At 43.0% G+C, this 18,482-nt stretch overlaps 1 protein-coding gene across 2 annotated transcripts; it reads right to left on the bottom strand.

Annotated features, from left to right (window-relative positions):
- Positions 1 to 629: 629 nt before the first annotated feature.
- Positions 630 to 18,110, bottom strand: vldlr (very low density lipoprotein receptor). Of its 2 annotated transcripts, XM_048528082.2 has the most exons (19): positions 17,613 to 18,109; positions 15,454 to 15,573; positions 13,791 to 13,913; positions 13,040 to 13,162; positions 11,768 to 12,139; positions 9,925 to 10,047; positions 9,731 to 9,853; positions 8,693 to 8,812; positions 8,490 to 8,615; positions 8,014 to 8,185; positions 7,278 to 7,499; positions 7,038 to 7,156; positions 6,824 to 6,963; positions 6,512 to 6,653; positions 6,103 to 6,252; positions 4,323 to 4,400; positions 2,219 to 2,296; positions 1,782 to 1,951; positions 630 to 1,056 (listed from the first exon to the last, which is right to left on the bottom strand). In XM_048528082.2, the coding sequence occupies exons 1-19, from the start codon at positions 17,680 to 17,682 to the stop codon at positions 1,021 to 1,023; spliced, it is 2,607 nt and encodes an 868-aa protein (XP_048384039.1). In that variant the 5' UTR covers positions 17,683 to 18,109; the 3' UTR covers positions 630 to 1,020. The 2 variants fall into 2 exon arrangements, with proteins under 2 accessions (XP_048384039.1, XP_048384041.1); XM_048528084.2 differs by lacking the exon at positions 8,693 to 8,812 and having other exon boundaries at positions 17,613 to 18,110.
- Positions 18,111 to 18,482: the final 372 nt, after the last annotated feature.

Here is an 18,482-nt window from a genome sequence, read left to right as displayed (position 1 = left end):
AACATGTCAAGAAGCCTGGATGTTGTACCTAAAGCCTTGGTTGGAGGGACTAGAACTTGAAGTAATTGCTCACCATGTTAGGTTAGAGTGTCATAGGAAATTCAACCCAAGTTTTCAAAACCACACCAAGTAAGTTGGTCAGGGGTCTCATGCAGCTATCATCTTGGACACTACCCATGAACTTCAAGCCTTGCTCCCATTCACACCAGCTTCCTGTTGCCTTGGTGGAAGTCTTGTTGCTTTTAAAGTGGACATAAGTTTTACAGACAGGCACTGCTACAGTTATGCTGACATTCCAGGAGTTAGATGCTAATAAAGCTTAGTGAAATTTTCAAATCAACAGGTCTGTCAGATTGCAAGCAGGTGCTTGGTCTGTAATGTTACCTGTTGATGTTGAAAACAAAAGGCTCAGTCCTGGCAAGGACTAGTCATTGCCCATTGAGGTCACATCTGACTGTGCTATTTGGCAGAGCCTGGAGAAACATGTGCAGTGACCTTGAAAAGGGTTTTACCAGTCAAAACAGACTTGCTTGGGCTTTCATCCACCATATCATATCCTCAGGAGTACAAGGCAGATGAGTTGGGTAGGCTACAGATTAGTTTCTGGTGGAAAGACAACTATATTCAAATGCAATTATGAACTTTATTTCATTAGCAGTATTGGAAGCATTGCAATATTAATTTAGACAAATGCATATAAAATCTTACAAACCCTCCTCAGCAGTTGTCCCTTTACCCCAGTCATTGCAAAAAGATCTGTATTCAAAAATGCTCAAGACTTATTTACAAGTTTATACAATTAGCAGTATCTTTAGATACCAGTCTGCATTTCACCATAAAGGTGTCATGTGAAAAGTGCTTGAAAAGTTAATACTGCAAGATTGAGGAATGACAGTGACTTTAGTCTTTTAAATAAGTTACGTGTAGAAAATTGTTCAAACCATGTTACAATGCTGTCTAGGTGTAGTGTCACTGAGCTGCATTAAATCAAACTAGTTGATAAAACCCTCAAACAAGCAATCACGCTGAATCATCTTCTGTGTTGACGATGGAAATCTAGGAAGAAGAGATAGCAAGTCAGTTTTAAATACACCAAGCTTAATTTTTCTAGAAGATTAGTGGAGACTAATTTGCATGAATGAACCTGATCTGGGAAATGAGGTGTTCAAGCCTATTCATGGCAAGAGGCCACAAAAACCATTTAGATCATAGAACCCTGTAGTGTGGAAGCTGGCAATCTGCCTACCCTGCACATTTGGTGACTGACAGGCCTGTGGTTTAAAGTTAGGTTCCTGGTGCCAAGAGGCAGTGCTAACCACTAAGCCAGTGTGCTGCCCAAAATAGCCTTCTTGGTTTTGCTTGTTACATTTGTCTTTGTACTAAAGATTTTGCAAAATGTTTCAATTTTGACCACCATAACCATGTTAACAGTTTTAATCAAAAGCCACATTAACACCAACTGGATTCAGCAAGTCATGCCCACCCTGGGGAGGAATTGAAGGTTGCTTCAAGGAAGCATGGGCAAACAAGGGCCAATGTTAACCAGGTTACCAGCACAAGTCAACAATCAAGTTGCCTTCTCTTCCCCACCAAATTGTGGCTTGCAACAAGTGTCTAATTTGCTGAGGAACTGTTTGAATGATCTGGTACTTGCCAATTTGCACTACGGTTTAATAAGATTAAAAAAACTTTGGAATGTATGTTCTTTAATTCATCCAGACTAGATAAAAAATTGTTTCAGTTGGGAGTAGCAGTAAAGGTTTAGAAGCCATAGGACTTACTGCAGGGTAGGTATGACCAACTGCTTGACTTTGCTTGTTGAGATCAATGTTCACATCATCCTCTGTAGTTTTTAAGTAGACTGGATTATCAAAATTCATGCTTTTTGTATTCTTGTTCTGCCAGTTGCGCCATGCAATATAACCAGCGACACAAGCTACTGTAGCAAGCACTGAAAAGAAAGTTGGCACAATGAGTACATTCAACTAGATTTAAAAACTCACCCCCACCCTAGAGTGCTATGGAGTAGTTGAAATTACAGATGTGTTAAGTTGTCAGACCAAAGAGCTTGATGGAAAGAGGAAGTAATGCAAATCCAAGTGGTACAGTAAGTCAGGAAAGAAACTGCTGTTGATGACTAGAGTACATTAGATTGGAGGCTGCATTCAGCTAGTTAACATGCAATCCTTGCAAGGCAGAAATTCCCCAAATTACTTACAAACAGGAATAATAATCCAGACAGCTGTTGATCCTTTCCCAAACTGGCTCACTTCAAGTGGTATACTCAAGTTTGTATCTGCAATGGTAGATGGACAGAGTCAAAGAGTGACATGGAGGCTTATGCAATTCAGAACTACTTTGTGATGGTACTTCAGAAAAAATGTAAACTTGGGTCAGTTCAGCACCTAATGCTTTCTTCCCTGCCCCAACCCCTAATACAGTCCAGAGTCAAGATGGAATCCAGTGCCTCAGTTCAATATTGAGACATTGCATGGCATGCAGAATTGCTAGCCACCTACTTTTTCTGCAAAGAAACTTTAGGGCTGGGCCATGAACTAATGACATTGCAACATGGAAAAGAGGTGCTCAAAGAGAAAAATGGACTTGTCAATTTCAAAAAAGTGTGACCTAATATTGTAGGCTTGAAAAAAGTCAGAGAGGGGTGAGGAAACCAAGTCCAAACAGAAGTCTTATTCCAACCTAAGATAAGACAGTGTGGAGCTGGATGAACACAGCAGGCCAAGCAGCATCAGAGGAGCACAAAAGCTGATGTTTCAGGCCTAGACCCTTCGGGGGGGGGGGGGGGAAGGGAACTGGAATAGGGAGAGAGGGGGAGGTGGACTGAAGATGGAGGGAAAGATAGAGGGGACAGTATGAGTGGGGAGGGGATAGGCAGACAGGGGAGGCAGGATGAGGTGGTAAGTAGGAAGTGGAACTGCAGCTTGAGGTGGTAGGGAGGGAAGGGTGAGGGGAAGTTCAGGTTAGGGAAGCAGAGACAGGCTGGGCTGGTTGTGATGTGGTTGGGGGGAATTTTGAAGCCCACATTGATGCCATTGGGCTGCAGGGTTCCCAAGTGGAATATGAGTTACTGTTCTTGCAACCTTCAGGTGGCATCATGGTGGCCCTGCAGGATGCCCATGATGGACATGTCATCTGAGGAATGGGGGGGGGGGGGGAAGAAGTTAAAGTGGTTCATGACTGGGAGGTGCAGTTGTTTGTTGCAAACTGAGCAGAGGTGTACTGCAAAGTGGCCCCCTAGCCTCTGCTGGGTTTCCCTAGTGTAGAGGAAGCCACACTGGGTACAATATACCACATTAGCAGATGTGCAGGTGAACATCTGCTTGATATGGAAGGTCATCTTGGGGCGGGGGCAAGTGTAGCACTTCCTGCTGTTGCAGGGCAAGGGCAGTCTCTGGAAAGTGGAGACAAAATAGCTTGGTGGTGGGGTTGGATTGTAGATGGCGGAAGTGTTGGAGGATGATACATTGTATCTGGAGGTTGGTGGGGTGATGAGAATGCGGGGAATCCTCTGGGGGTGGGGTGAGAGGGACTGGACATCCATGGTGAAAATGAGGTATGTGGGGGGGTGCCAGGGAATTGGAAGTCCTGGAGGAGGTGGAGGGTGTGGGGTGGTGTCATGATGTAGGTAGGGAGTTCCAGGACCAAAGGGGAGAAAATAGAGTCCAGATAGGTGGAGATGAGTTCAGTGGGGGGTAGGAATAGGCTAAGGCAATGGGTCAACTGGGGCAGGCAGGTTTGAGGGAGGAGATAGAAGTGGGTTGTGTGGGGTGGGGGGGGGGGGGGACAATGAGGTTGGAGGTCATGGATGGTGTGGGAGATGGTTTGGTGCTGGGGTGGGGTCGTGATCAAGGGGGCCATCCTCTGCCCTCCTCTCCCCCCCCCCCCCCACCCCCTTAATTCTAGTTCTATCTAGAATGAAGGGTCTAGGCCTGAAACGTCAGTTTTTGTGCTCCTGAGATGCTGCTTGGCCTACTGTGTTCATCCAGCTCCACACTTTGTTATCTTGGATTCTCCAGCATCTGCTGTTCCCATTATCACTTATTCTAACCTGGTTAGTTTAGATCTTGACTCTCCTAGTTGTAGGAGAGCGCTACTTAAATTCCATTGGTGCTTGTTGCTCACCTTTAGAATGAAAGGCCTTCCAATGAAGGAAAGGAACGAAAGGGGTAAGCAATGTTGTCTCTTCTAGCCACATGGGACTGGCCAGACTAGACACTTTACAGCCCAGGGATTTGGAACCAGCCTTTGCAGTTCCTAATGTCCTTCAAGAAGGATTTGTGCCCCATTAGACAAAAAGTTACCTCTAGAGCCTGGTAGAACAGTTGACATTATGTGGGAAGCTGAAGGTAGAATGTGAGCACGTCCAGTACTTGTAGTTCCTTTGGAAAGAAAGAGTTCACTCAATTCATATGAATTAATTGCAGTTCAAGTGATGGCATCTTTACATGAAGCCTTCCATTATAAATAGTGCAGCACCAGTTAAGTGGACAAAACCTAGATGGAATACAAGATTGTACTGTCCCTTTCTCTGGCGCTCTAGTCAGAGTGCCACTTGAGCAAAATGCTTCTATTCTAGTCAAGCTATTTCCATCTTAACAGCTTTAAGATTAGGCCTACAGGAAGTGGTATAACTGGATTAAAGAGGCAGTTTGTAATGATAATGGAGAAGTGCTCAACAAAATTAAAGGCTAAAACACTTGACAATTCTAGGTCATAGAGAAACTGATTTAAGTCTAATCCTATCCAACTTCATTTTGAAAGATATTCTGGTCTTGGACAACTGCTGCATCTACGCTAATATCTCTTACATATCCTTTCACACAAAAGGGCAAGGTCTTAGTCCTGGTTCTGGGTCAATCATTTGGATTAAATCAAGAAAAGGCCACAGAGCTTATAGTTTGAGCCTGGGTACTGCTAATGCTAGGAAGTGCAGCAGTTTCTAAAAGGAGACCATTTCCTCCACAAGCTACCAGCTTGTTCCCTGTTACTGGAAAGAGCTTACCCATCTGCAAGATTCTTGCAGCCTTAGGCATAACTAGCATCTTTTGCTGACTGATGTGAAGTTACTGCTAGTGAATGGGAATCAGATCTTTAGAAACTCTTCAAAGAAGTCACTTAAGCACTTGTTAGTGCCTAATTCAGACTAGATCTAGCAGAACTGCTTAGTTGATGGTGGCCTATCCTCTGAAGAGATCTGGTCTCTCCTTGGCATGGAGATGTTTTATCTAAGCAACTGCCATATCAACTAATCAACCCACAGAAAAATTTCATTCTACACATGGTTTGATGGGGGTAGAGGTTTTTATAAAATCACTAATGTGAAAAGAATGGTCTGCTGAGATCTAAGCAGAGGGTTTGGTAGGGTCATGCACTGAAAACATGCCATGCACCCTAGTTGGATTCAGTTAGGGCTGAATCTAGAGAACATTCCTTAATCTAGTGTGGAATAGGACAGGTTGTAAAGTCAAAGATTGCCAGCTATGGCTGGAGAAACAGCCATCTTTGGTCTGGAGGAACTGGAAGCCCTGTTCCAAGGGAAGCAATACCCAAGTGTTTGATTAATGTGCTGCCATAAGGCCTACCCCTGCTCATCTTGTTTGTTTTAATAAGTGGAGAACATCTCAACTAGATAAACTGCAACTGTCTGAGTAGCATGCAGCCATAAAAGTGCTTGCGAGCTATTATCCTCAGCATGTTTGAGTGCTAGGAATGGTCAGTTCAACCATGACATTGGGACACAGGAAGGTGGTCCATTCTAGCGAAACTATTTCAAGTGACTGCTCCCTAGTCAGAGAGGCTAGTGAAGTCAAAGAAGACTACATAATGCTTGGATCAAGTGCTTTTTGGATTCAGACTCAAGTGGTCATTTGATTGCAACATCTAAACTCATGGCTTTAATCATCTAGCAGCATATTTGCTCCTCTATGGTCTCCATGCTATATTCTTGACTGTTGTCAAGAGCTCTAGGTGCACCCAAGTTATGGTGCCTAGGCCATGTTAGCTTTGTCAGCAAGATTCCCATTCTTATGATATTTCCTTCTACAGGAAGAAGTCACATTTGAGTGTTAAGTTCTTGCATACCCATTCTGCATTGTAGACCATCTTGTGCTAGCTCCATGCCAGAGGGACATACACAGGTGTACTTTGGGGAATGGCTGTTAATGTGAGGAGCTGGCAGGCACATGTGTTCACATCCTCCATTCCTTACTCTCTCATTACACCAGTTCTTCCCTGTTTAAGAACAAAAAGTTTTATTATATACACATGAATTGCTAGGTTGATATCTGGAACACTGCTCATTTCAACTTGCTGAGCTAGAGTACCATGGAGCACTCCTTTTGCTCATTCTAATGCAACTTTATGCCAACTCCTCACTACATCTTCCTTACAGAAAATTTCAGGCAATACCCAAGTGTTGAGCAAATTCCTTTAATATCCTGCTGTATCTGTAGGTATTCTAGTTGAAGCAAAAGTTGTCCAGAGCTCATACCTGATGGTTGCACAAGTTGATGATAAACTATGATATCTTGAGGTTCATTAAGATTGAAAGCAAGGAGCACCACATCTTGTCCTGTGAACTTGTTTGCACCATAGATAGCCTCATTTTCCCCATCAGTCCAGAAGACACGGTCCTAAGGGAATTATTGCAACGAGTTAAAGGAGTCTTAGCTGCATTTTATGTAAACTGGCATATTTGACTATCAGCAACAAGCTTTTCCTAGTTTGGAATTATACTAGTGCTCTATTACTCAGTTTGCAAATTAATACCAAGTTGTTTTTAAAAAAGGAAAAATATCCTTACTTCAAATACAGTAACAGCAAAAGGATGTGCTAGGAAGTCATGTGACAACAGCACTCTTCTTCTATCTTGTCCACTTAGGGTCACACTGGACAGCGTATGCATTTTGGAGTCAACCCAATACAGCCGGCTTTTCACAAGATCTGTGGACAGAGACAGGCATTAGATAAAGTATCCTTTTCAGGAGATTACAGGGGAAAAAGCTTTGTTCACTTACCAAGTGCAATTCCATTAGGCCATTGAATGTCTCTGGTAACCAGAAGCTGCCGATCAACACCATTCATTCCTGCTTTTTCTATCTTTGCTGGTTCACCCCAGTCTGACCAGTAAACAAACCTGTAGGAGTTTGAAACTCTAGTTTAGATGCCAACATTTACTAGTAATTGTCAATAGCTTGGATGTCAAAGCACTTGTTTGGTCTGTATTAGTGTAGTTATTAATTAGAAGTTTTAATTACCCATTTAGTGGATCAACAGCTATTGAAGCTGGCTCCCTTAGATCAGTGTCAAAGAGGGTCTTTGTTTTGGTTCCATCAAAGGTAGCCACAGAGAGACTTTTATAGCCTAGGTCAGTCCAATAGATGTTCTTGTAAATCCAGTCTACAGCAATTCCCACAGGGACTCCAAGATCACCAACAATTCTGGAGTGGCCTTCTGAACTCCGTTGGTCCAGAGAAGTGCTGTTTAAGGAACAAATTAAGTTGGAGGTTGTAGTTTGAGGCTTTTGCCAAGTGTATAATAATGGAACTATTAACAAGCTATATGCTAGAGTGTTAGGTGGTGCAGGCTTTTGCTAGGAAAAAGCCAGCATTGAAATAGCTGGAGAGACTTTCCATTTCAGAAGAATTCAGTTCACTGTCCTAGAAAGTGGGTGTTTCAGGACTACATTCAAGTCAGATAACCAAGTCTGGACAATAAGTAGATTGCAGTGAGCAGGCTCAAGAGTTGTAGAATCTACTTCAAAACCTGAGCCTCTTATCATAGAATGGGAGAACCAGAACCAGACTGAGGTCCACACAGCAAGCTCAGGTATGGAACTAGAGTGCATATCTAGAGATTGGGAAGAAAGTCTCAGGAAGCATTTGTGCCATGCAAAGGCCAAAACCACTTGGCTACATGGCATTGAAGTCAAATTAAGGTTTCCCTGATATGGGCAGGGGACAGTGTTGACAGTTGATGGGCTTTGTTAGTTACCTGAAAATTGCCCGTTCTCCCAAGTCAGCCCAGAAGAGTCTTTGCTCTGCAATATCAGCATCCAGTGCTACTGTGTTTCTTAGTTGCTCAACCACCTCGGTATATTCCTTGTGCTCTAGTCCTATTTTCCTGATGTCACGCCGATTAGTAAACATTAAATAGGGTTCTTTGCCTGCAAAGAAGTAGAGCCAGTCAAAACTCATTTTGCTAACCTGTTCATGCAGAGCCACACAATATAGGTAGTGGTGTTGTTTTTTTGCACTGGAGACTTCAGGTTGGTCAAAACTAGAGGACCAAATTCTTCAAGTTTGGGATTCATTTGACTTTAATGATGAGCAAAGTCAAATTAAGATTCAAACATGAAAAGCTGGCAAAATCTATTAAGTTTGACCAGCAGCTTAGTTTGACCTTGCTAAGATTTACAGTAGAGGCTGAAGAGTTACATGCCAGGAGACACTCGGTAAAAAAGTTCTTACCTACTGCCTTACAAACGCCATTAGCAGCATCCATTTGATATCCTTCATAGCACTCACATTTATAGCCTCCTTTCAAATTCACACAAATTTGGCTGCACACACTAGGGTTTTGGCATTCGTCAACATCTGCAGGTCAAGTTAGCAACAATTTAGATTGTGGAAAGACACAAAGAAGTTAAAAGCAACTCAAAGTTTGTCTTTACCTCCACATGTTTTTCTGTCAACTAATTGAAAGCCAGCTGGACAGTCACATTCATAACCAATGACAAGATCTCTGCAGACATGGGAGCATCCTCCATTGTTAGCTAGACATTCATTCAAATCTGGAGAGGTAGGTTAGAGTAACAACTATTAGCTTAGTGTTTAGACAAGATTGAAACTACAATTGAAGGTGGCCTTAATGATTAGTATTTATTCACTCAAGTACCTTAAATTAGTGATATTTCATTATGGCAGCAGATTCAGGAACACCATTCCAATTATAAAGTTGATACCTACTGCATGACTAAGTGCCTTTTTTGGTACATTAACTGGCTATGTACCAACTGAAGTTTGTTTACAAGTTAGGCAACTCCTAGTTTGCTATTGATGAGTACTAAAGCTGTACCAAGGACAGCCTGACAGACTTTGGCCTGTTAGTTTACACAAGTAAAACCTAACATTTCAGCCAAGAACAAATATTGGCTAGACTGTTTGTTTTCAATGAAAACAGGAGGTTGGAGGAAGGGCCTAGCTGAAGTAGAGGCTCGCAAGTGGCATGGATGGTGTAGAAAGTATGGTTTTTTTCTCCCTTAGAAATACAGGGGAGAAAATATAGCAGTAGGAGAGAGAAACAGGTTTGAGGTGCAAGGGGGGGGTAGTTTAAAGTGGAGAGGATTCCAAGAGGTTGTGTAGTGCCTGCAATATGTTACCAGATATTGTTGGAGCAGACAATAGCAATGTTTGAGAACAACTGGATGAATTCCAACTAACAAGGAGTGGGGCTACAGATCCTGCATGTTTTATTGTGAAGGCAAAAAGGTGCACCAGCACAGGCTTGGAGGGCCAGCTCCTGTGCTGGATTGTTCTTTGCAAATCTATTACTCTTTAGGTCAGGGTTTTTGGGTATATGTAGTCAAGTAAGGCTTTACAGGAAGTTTTGCTTCATGAGATACTATGGTCAGGTTGGATTACTCATCGATTGAGTGTGGTTTTAGACTAGCTCTGAACTAGGAATACCAGTTCTAGTAAGCAACACTTACTGCATTCTTTCAGTGGCTCATCACTCCAGTCTTGGCAATCCTGTTGCTGATTACACACTAGTGTCATATCAATGCATTCTCCACTGTGGCACTTGAAATTGGTTGGACCAGTACACTCTGAAACTGGAGAGAGAATGAGAACTGTCAACACTGCTCAAGTTGAAGTTGGTGCATGCAACACCTTGAACTCTTACCATTCCTGCAGTTAATCTCATCAGTGCCATCATGGCAGTCTCTGAATCCATTACACTGCCTGCTTCCATGGATGCAGCTTCCATCGCCACATCTGAAGTTATCTGGTCTACAAGTTTGTGGAGCTGAAAAAGAACAAACTCATGGTATATTCACAAGCCAGATGAGCATATTACACATGCTATTTACTGTCATACATTGAGGAAAGCCAGTTGGATTACAGAAGTGTGCAGGTTGCCCTCGAACCTAGCTATTGTTTGAGAATGCCAGAGAGAACATGAGCTGCCACAATAACCCACTAAAGGGGTAGAACAGACAAGTTAAAGTTTAATTTGAGCAATAGACTGATTTGTGCCTGTTGCTGTTACCCTGGAGGCAATGGAGGGTGCCAGCCATGAAACTTGGGTCACATACTTGTAATTGTTTGCATGCAGGAGTGCTGCTGGCTGGGCTAGCATTTGTTGCTTGCCAGGCACAGAATTGATCAAGTGCATGGTATTATTGGAGCTGTTGTAAGCCAAGTTGAGACTTGGTGGCAATCACATTGGACACCATATGCTGATTTGGTCATCAAGCCTGGTCCAGTTTAAACTTGGGCAAGAGTTATATAGAACATTACAGCCCCTTCAGCCCTCAATGTTGAGCCAACCTGCCATACTAATCTGAAGCCCATCTAACCTACACTATTCCATGTACGTCCATTGCTTATGGAATGATGACTTAAAGTTGGTGAATCTACTACTGTTGCAGGCAAAGTGTTCTATTCCCTTACTACTGAGTAAAGAAATACCCAACATCTGTCCTATATCTTTCACCCCTCAATTTAAAGCTATTCCCTTTGTGCTTGCCATCACCATCCTAGGCGAAAGGCTCTCCCTAGCCAACCCTCTGATTATATTATGTCTCAATTAAGTCACCTCTCAACCTTCTCTAATGAAGACAGCCTCAAGTCCCTCAGCCTTTCCTCATAAGACCTTCCCTCCATACCAGGCAACATCCTAGAAAATCTCCTTGGCACCCTTTCCAAAGCTGCCACATCCTCCTTATAATGCAGTGACAAGAACTGTATGCAATAGTCCAAGTGTGGCTGCACCAGAGTTTGGTACAGCAGTGTAACCTCTTGGTTCTGGAACTCGATCCCTCTATTAATAAAAGCTAAAACACTGTATGCCTTCTTAACAGCCCTGTCAACCTGGGCGGCAACTTTCAAGGATCTGTGTACATGGACACAGATCTCTGCTCATCTACACTACCAAGAATCTTGCCATTAGCTCAGTACTTTGCTTTCTGGTTACTCCTACCAAAGTGCATCACCTCAGAGATTGTGGTCACTGGCATCTCCAACGAGGATTGATGGAGAAGAGAATTCAGAAATGTTAGCAGTAGCAGGGGGATATGCAATAGAGCAGCCAGCCTTAATGCAAGCAGCCCTGCAAAGTGAAAGTGGTTATGACAAATACCATAGGACCTGCTCTGGGAGCAGAGCTGTACTGATATCTGGGACAGAGTCCCAACACATGGGGACAATATCCATTATGAGACTTCCCAACTTGAAGGCTCCCTTGTTTAGGCAGCATTTGCCCAAGGCAGACACATCAGGAGGGCCATACATCTGGGCTGGAAGCAGACACCAGGATGTCAAGTGACTTTTTAGGTCAGATCAAGAGACCTGATGTCTAAACTTTTAGTCAGCTTCAATACCAAGTGGCATTTCATTAATTCTTTAAATCCATAGCTGGTGAATATTGTAGCATTTGAACCACTTCTAGTTCTGTCCATATAATGGCCTATAATTCATGTTCTTCAAGTACGTACTTAAAAGTGACTGCAACATGAGCTACTTACGGCAATTTGCTTCATCACTTCCATCTCTGCAGTCGGCATCACCATCACAGTACCATCTACGGTGGATGCATTCACCTGAATCACACTGGATTTCACCAGCAGAGCATCTTACAGGGGGAGGGAGTGTGCGGCCACAGTGTTCTGGAGATTCATCCGAGTGATCAGTGCAGTCAACATCACCATCACATACCCACTGCAGTGGAATACATTCTGAACTATTGCACTGGAATTCATGTGGGCCACAGGTTGGTGGTGCACAGCCTTTCTCATCACTTCCATCACCACAGTCATCTTCACCATTGCAGACAAAGGTCTTAGAAACACATCTGCCACTGGCACATGTGAATTCTTGTGTACTGCAAGTGAGGGCACCTAGAGGGTAAAATGTTGGAGGTTAATTGTGCAAAAGCAATTTGGTACTCAAACTGAAGCTGCCAAGTTACAAGCCACTATAACCTACTAAAGTGGCAGAACAGGCATGTTGGAGTTTAATTTGAGCAATAGACATTTGGTTGAAAGGTATGCTAGTGCAATGATTGCTAAAAGACAATTAGTGAGATTCAGTTACAAGAGATCTACAGCCAATTGTATTTTGTTAGTTGCATCAGCAGTGTGGGTAAGTTAACACCCTGAAGTTATAGATTTAAGCATGTACTTAACTGGCAAGTTGTACAGGCTTGGTTAGGAAACTAGCAGCACTAAAGTAGCATTATGGCTTTTTAAAATCTAGGCTCAGTTAAAAGTGAAAGTGGGTAAAAAGTTTTGCAAAGATATGTACAAGTCTGTCTGCAGTGGAAGTTGGAAACTAGTTACTTCAGTTGACCCAAAATCTTCAGCCCATCTGGTTTGGGCTACAGAGCCTAGCATATACACACCCTAACCCCATTTTCCTGGGCAAGAATAGCCTCAAGTGTCTCTACACTTTGAGGACCTAGTTAGTACTGTGCCTTGCCATCCTCCCAGCTTGTGCATTCCTAACCCCCACCACCTTCTGATGGGTTTCTCAAATCCTTCCAAGCCTCCTGCTTTTAACTTAAGGTATGCTTACAGCATGAAGCACCCCCAATTGGAGGTAAAGTGCATTGCTAATGTAAAGTAATTGGCAGGTTATTGCAAAGACTTGGCTAGGTTAAGCATCTTGAATTGTAAGTTAGGATAATCACCTGCCTTTCATTAGGCTCAATTTTGACTATTGGCATGTATACCATCCCATCATAGTTAAGCATCTGTTTAACTGGTTGTAACTTTCAAGACTTGGACTAATCAACCCACCACAGTTTGCTTCATCTCCACCATCACTACAATCTCTTTCACCATCACATCTCCAGGGTATAGGGATGCACTGTGTAGATCCAGGACTGCAGCTGACTTCATTGACACGACATGTTCTCATGTCTGAAATGAAAGTGTTTGAGAATTAGTTGTCTAACATTTAGACAGAAGGAGGTTGAGAATTTGACCTGTCATAACTCAAGAATGTGCTATTTAACATGTAAACTAAAGCAAAAAGTTCTCATGGCAGGGATTCTTAGTTTGGTGCATTCAACATATTCTAGCCAATTGCTCAGTGAGCTTTAGTTACTGGCATGCCAGCAAGTTAAGAACTGAAGTGGGCAAAACAAGGAATTGATTCAACGTTTTTGATTCTTAAGTTCTCTTCAGGGCTGTTATTCAGCCCGGGATTGACATTTGCCTTATGTCATGGATTACTGACTCAGACTTTGATTTGGATGGACAAGCAACAGTATCTGCAGGTCATTAACCATGCTGATGTTTTGCCAGCTGACCCACGTTCAGGACTGTACCATGTCAGTGATCAAAACCCCAAACACATGTTTGAGTTTAACTATACCTCCATGTTACCAGGAAGGCAGACTGACTTATGCAGGAGACAGTTGATGCCTGCACTGCAGTCATTAAGACTATTGTATGGAACCATTTGGACAAGGACAATTTGTTCTTACTACGTTAGCAAGAAAGTTAGTCAGCTAGGATAAACATTTGTCAGCATTAAAATACTCACGGCAGACTTCTGGGCTTTCATCTGAGCCATCTTCACAATCTGCGTCGCCATCACATTGCCACCTACTGGGTACACAGTGTCCATCATGGCACACAAAGTCAGAGGCACCACAGGTCTTCTTAGCTAAGAAGGGCCATTGCACACAAAAGTTAGCTTCAATATTTAAATTGAGTCTAGATAAGTAAAGTAGTTTAAGACAGACCCACTTTTCAGATTTATCATTGATCACACCAGTATGGCCCAGTTGACCAAAGCTACCATTTCAGCTTAAAGTTCAGGGTCACAAGTTGGCCAAAGCCAGAAGGTGAAAGTGCATTGTTGACAAGATTAGAGGAAAACCTAGAATATTCAGATTTCCTATGTGAGATTTAAAGTGTTAACCTAGTCACTTGTAGAAAAGATTTTTTAAAGAGTTAATAATCTAGTTATAGGCTGTGTTCCAGTGTCTTCAGTAATGGGTCCTTTGTACAAGGTGGCACAAGCTATTATTCAACATTCGGGAGACATGCAGCTGGTACCACCATTTTCAATTCTACACACTTGGAGACAAAATCATGTCCTACTTAATGCTTCAGGTAGTATCTAGCCTCGTGCTCTAGGTTTCCCTGTAGGGGGTAAACTACTTGTAACAATTAAGTATTGTACAAGTACAGAAACACAAGTTACAAAACTAAGTCAATTGTGTTGAACAAGGTGGTCAGTCAGTGTAATGGAAACTGAAGTGGTAAGGGGCTCAAGGGACAGATACACAAAAGCTTGATAATGAAGAGGGTGATGTGTAATGAGATTGCTAGGGCCTAGTCAATGCATTAACATCAGGTTTAAGAAAGGAGTTTAGATGTTCAATGAATAGCTAGCACAATGGAAAGAGAAGTGATGAGACAAACAGCTATAGCAATGATCAGTCAAAGTCTGGCAATGTCAGTGTAAATGGGGTGTTGATTCCAATTAATCTTGGAAAAAACCAGGATTAGCGAGGAGCTGGTCCTCTAGTCAGAGGATGAATGCCTTCATAGCTAGTGAAAAGTTAGGATGTTTGCCTCCTTTAGGTGTGTAATGTAGGACAGATAAAGGATATTGTTTACACCTAGTGGTGACTTTCACCACTGAAACTCCTTTAGAGGATAAAGCTCAGCTGACAATTGGACTTCAGCAGTCAGTTTCACTAGTTTGTACTTTTGCTCAAGTACGCAGTCATACTGAGCATAGGATGTGAGGAACAAGTGATTACATCATTAGCATTCACTAAGAGAAAGGGGCATGTAGGAAGAGTCTCTTAAAAGTTGCCATGTCCAGCATGGAAATATGCAATCTTGAAAGCAACAGCATGTCTAAATTGACAAGCTAGACATCTCAAGTCAAGGTTGAGACTCCAGTTAGGAGTGTGTTTAAAAGTGTACTTTTGGCATTTTAAATGCCAAGTCTCAAAAGCAACTTCAACTATCCATGCTAAAAATCTATGGCATGTTCTGGACATGGTCTAATAGCATTTTGATGCTAGAGATCAGCAACGTTAACTTGAGGGAATAAACTTCATCTAATACCCAGCCCTAGTTAGTTGTATTAGAGGGTCTTGACCAGAAAGTCAATTCTTGATGCTTTCTATATAGTTAGAAGTAAACGTCAGTTCTAAGCCTGGAACTTGACTATTTCAACTGCTTACCGCAGGCAGCTTCATCACTTCCATCTGAGCAGTCTTCATCTCCATCACATTTCCATACAGCGGGAATACAGCGACCATTTCGGCACTGGAACTGTGATGCCTCACAAGATACTCGAGAGCCTCCAGGGGAAAGAAGTTGTAGTTTATCTTTAAGCACAAATTTTGCTATTTTAAACTAAAAATTATGGCTAGCTTAACGCTGCGTAACCGTTTCATAGTCAGGTGAAAGTGTACCACTTATCGGCGCTGGGTCTGTATATAGTTATGAACCAACTCGCAAGGTTGCGTTTAGGTCACGTTTCTGCTTAGAAAAGAAAGGTATAGCCAGTAACCTGAAACAAACTCCTGATATTTAGAGGTGAAGAGCTGGTGAACATCAGGCCAAGCAGGAAAGCTTACGTTTCGGGTCTGGTCCCTTCAGAAAGTTTTCCAGATATTTAAATTTACTGAGGGACCTTGCCCCATACTCGAGCAAGGGAGAGTGCCAGAACTCTGAACTGGTAGCTCTTGAGAGAGAGCTGTATTAGTCGGGTTGAGGTTGGTCTTCAAACCATTTGCCGCGAAACCCTGGGCTCGGATATCTGGCCCCCTTTGCTTAGAGCTGGCACGCCAACGTTTCTCCATTATTGGACGTTGGGCACTTCAGGCAAGTCCACTTTGTAACCAGCATCACATAAGTGGGAAAAGAAACAAGCTATCATTTACGTACACACCCGTGTGTAGGTGGATTAAAATTACAGCGCTCCTCCTCACTACAACAACACCAACGTTGCCAATTCAAGGTCATTTAGTCTGCGACTCTAGGAAAGGTCTGCTGCACACTGCCAAGGTTTCAAGAAAGCGTTTAACAGTTCAAACAACCTGTTCCCGTGAACAAAGTCGTTTTGCTGGGGGGTGGGCGCGGAGGAGGAAGACAGACTAAGACAGCTGCTTAATCCGGCAGCTCGCTAGGTACTGAGGCGGATCTGCTGTTCAGGGCATCCGAGATCTGGATCACATTCAGCAAGGAGTGCTGTGACCATGGATGGCGGTGGGCGGGGGTTAATACAGCAAGTTTACTGTGTTACGCATGGGGGGGGCAGGGGCGGTGGAGAAGAATGTCACCTCCTGCTCCACTTGGAGCAGTCCCGAATACGCTACAGGAGTAAACACTCGACTTTTAAAAAAGTCAAGCCAAGGTCAAACAAGAGATAAGCCTAGAATTCAGGGGGAAACAGCCAGAGTGTAAACACTATGGAAGTGGCTGATGGTACCGTTTCAAGTTAAAAAATTTTTCGCAAGTTGACATGACTCCAGTTCAGTCCAGGTACAAATGAAGCCAGACTGACCAGCCATTTGATACTTGACACAGTACTCCATCCAATGATGGCTCCGCCGATTTGTGGTTTAAGTTATGTCAACTAACGAAAGTTTAGCTGCGATCGGTTTGAGAGTTTAACCCATTTGGTGTATGTAACTCTAACCGAGGCTTGCATCACATTCACCAAGTTCTGAGCTAGACGCTTCAAGGTCTGTGTGTAAAACCCAGTAGGTTGTCTTAAGCACGAGTCTATATAGGCTTACTTTTAAAGTAAAAAGTTAGCTGGTGGGACCTACTAATATTTATTCCTCCACACCCCCCCCCCCCCATTTGGAATGGACTGAATAAGGTATCCTAGAAATACAGGAGCTTTAATACAATTATTCGCTCCTCCCTTGGGTCCATGGTAATGCTTTTACGAAAAAAAGATTTCCAGTCAAGGATCACATTCTTGAATGTTACTGTTGCCCTTTTAATATACTGTTCCATTTTAGGTATATGTAGGTCTGACTATTCCCAAGGCATTTCCTAGTCGACAGTGTGGCTTTTCAATTATTAGTCAACTAAGCGAGCGAGTGGCACAGGGAGCGTACACAAGCCCGCGAAGGAGGGAGGTTGTGACAATAAAGGGCTCCACTTAAAAATTGTATCCCGCCACGATTCAGATAAAAACCCAACATTACAGCTCCACGACTGAAAAGGAGCAAATAAAACCAGCTCAGCTGGAGGTCACTTTTTTCCCCTGAAAAAAAACCTGTGTCTTCTCCCACCCGCCCCTGTCTCTGGATCTTGCCCTGCCACCTGCTTCTTTACCCCAGCCACTGGCTCAGTGTTAAGATAATGGAGTCACAGTACTTACCATGTATAGATCGGCACTGATACACACACACTGCAAGCAGCAGTGGCAAAACCGCACGGAGAGGGATCATTTCAGCGTTCCACTGTCAGCGCCAAGCTGCTGCTTGGTCCCCCAATATTAACGGGTAGAAGAACCAGGGTATTTTTTTTCCCTTTAAATCCCTCCAGCGAACTAAGGAAAGACGGACACGCCAGAATGACGCACAGACGTGCTTTTAAATGCGTTCCCTCTGCTCTCTGGAACAACTGGTTGGTGGCTGTGTGCCTCCTAACGCAATTACCTTGTTAAATAACTGCATGGTAAATCCATATCTGTCGGTAGAGCTGCTCGCTGATGGGACGGTAAATGGTTGATTTACTGAATGTACGCCTTCCCATTATTGGTGAATGAGTTCTCACTACTGACTGTAACAGAATGGGTTCTCGCAATAAAAGACTTCTGTTGATTAGAAAATATCTCACAAAAGTGTGTGTGTTGTTCTTTTTTATTGCCCCTTTCTGTGTTCTGATTTGCCAGAGCAGGAAGATGGGCCCTGTTATCACACCAAGAGGTAAAAGTTCAAAGGTCGGGATGTTTATTTATAGTCACATTTTTCTATGAAAATCAAGGGGAGTTGGGTAGAGTCATAGTGATGTTGTACAGCACGAAAACCGACCGTTCGGTCCCACTCGTCCATGCCGACCAGCCAGCCTAAATTCAACTTCGAAATAAGTGCCCGAGAGGTTTTCATAGGATTGCAAAATTGATTAGACTAATATTGAAAGACTTTGGTTTTAAGTCTTAATAAACTCAGACAAGCCCTCCTGAAAGCTACTGACGCTGGACTTTCAGATAAATTTTATACAAAGAGGTCAAGTCCCAACAATTAAC

This window comes from Stegostoma tigrinum, chromosome 3 (genome assembly GCF_030684315.1).
Source record: "Stegostoma tigrinum isolate sSteTig4 chromosome 3, sSteTig4.hap1, whole genome shotgun sequence".
Classification (NCBI taxonomy): domain Eukaryota; kingdom Metazoa; phylum Chordata; class Chondrichthyes; order Orectolobiformes; family Stegostomatidae; genus Stegostoma; species Stegostoma tigrinum.
Note: the sequence above shows the minus strand (reverse complement) of the source record. Positions and strands in the feature narration are given on the sequence as shown.

Bases quoted from the DNA above. Each gene is read 5' to 3' on its own strand.
- vldlr (XM_048528082.2), bottom strand. From the start codon at position 17,682: ATGATCCCTCTCCGTGCGGTTTTGCCACTGCTGCTTGCAGTGTGTGTG. The intron at 8,616-8,692 runs GTAAAGACAAAC...CTTGACCTGCAG, and splicing joins TGACAGAAAAACATGTGGAG to ATGTTGACGAATGCCAAAAC. The intron at 4,401-6,102 runs GTATGCAAGAAC...TTCTTTCCAAAG, and splicing joins TGGTCTACAATGCAGAATGG to GAACTACAAGTACTGGACGT.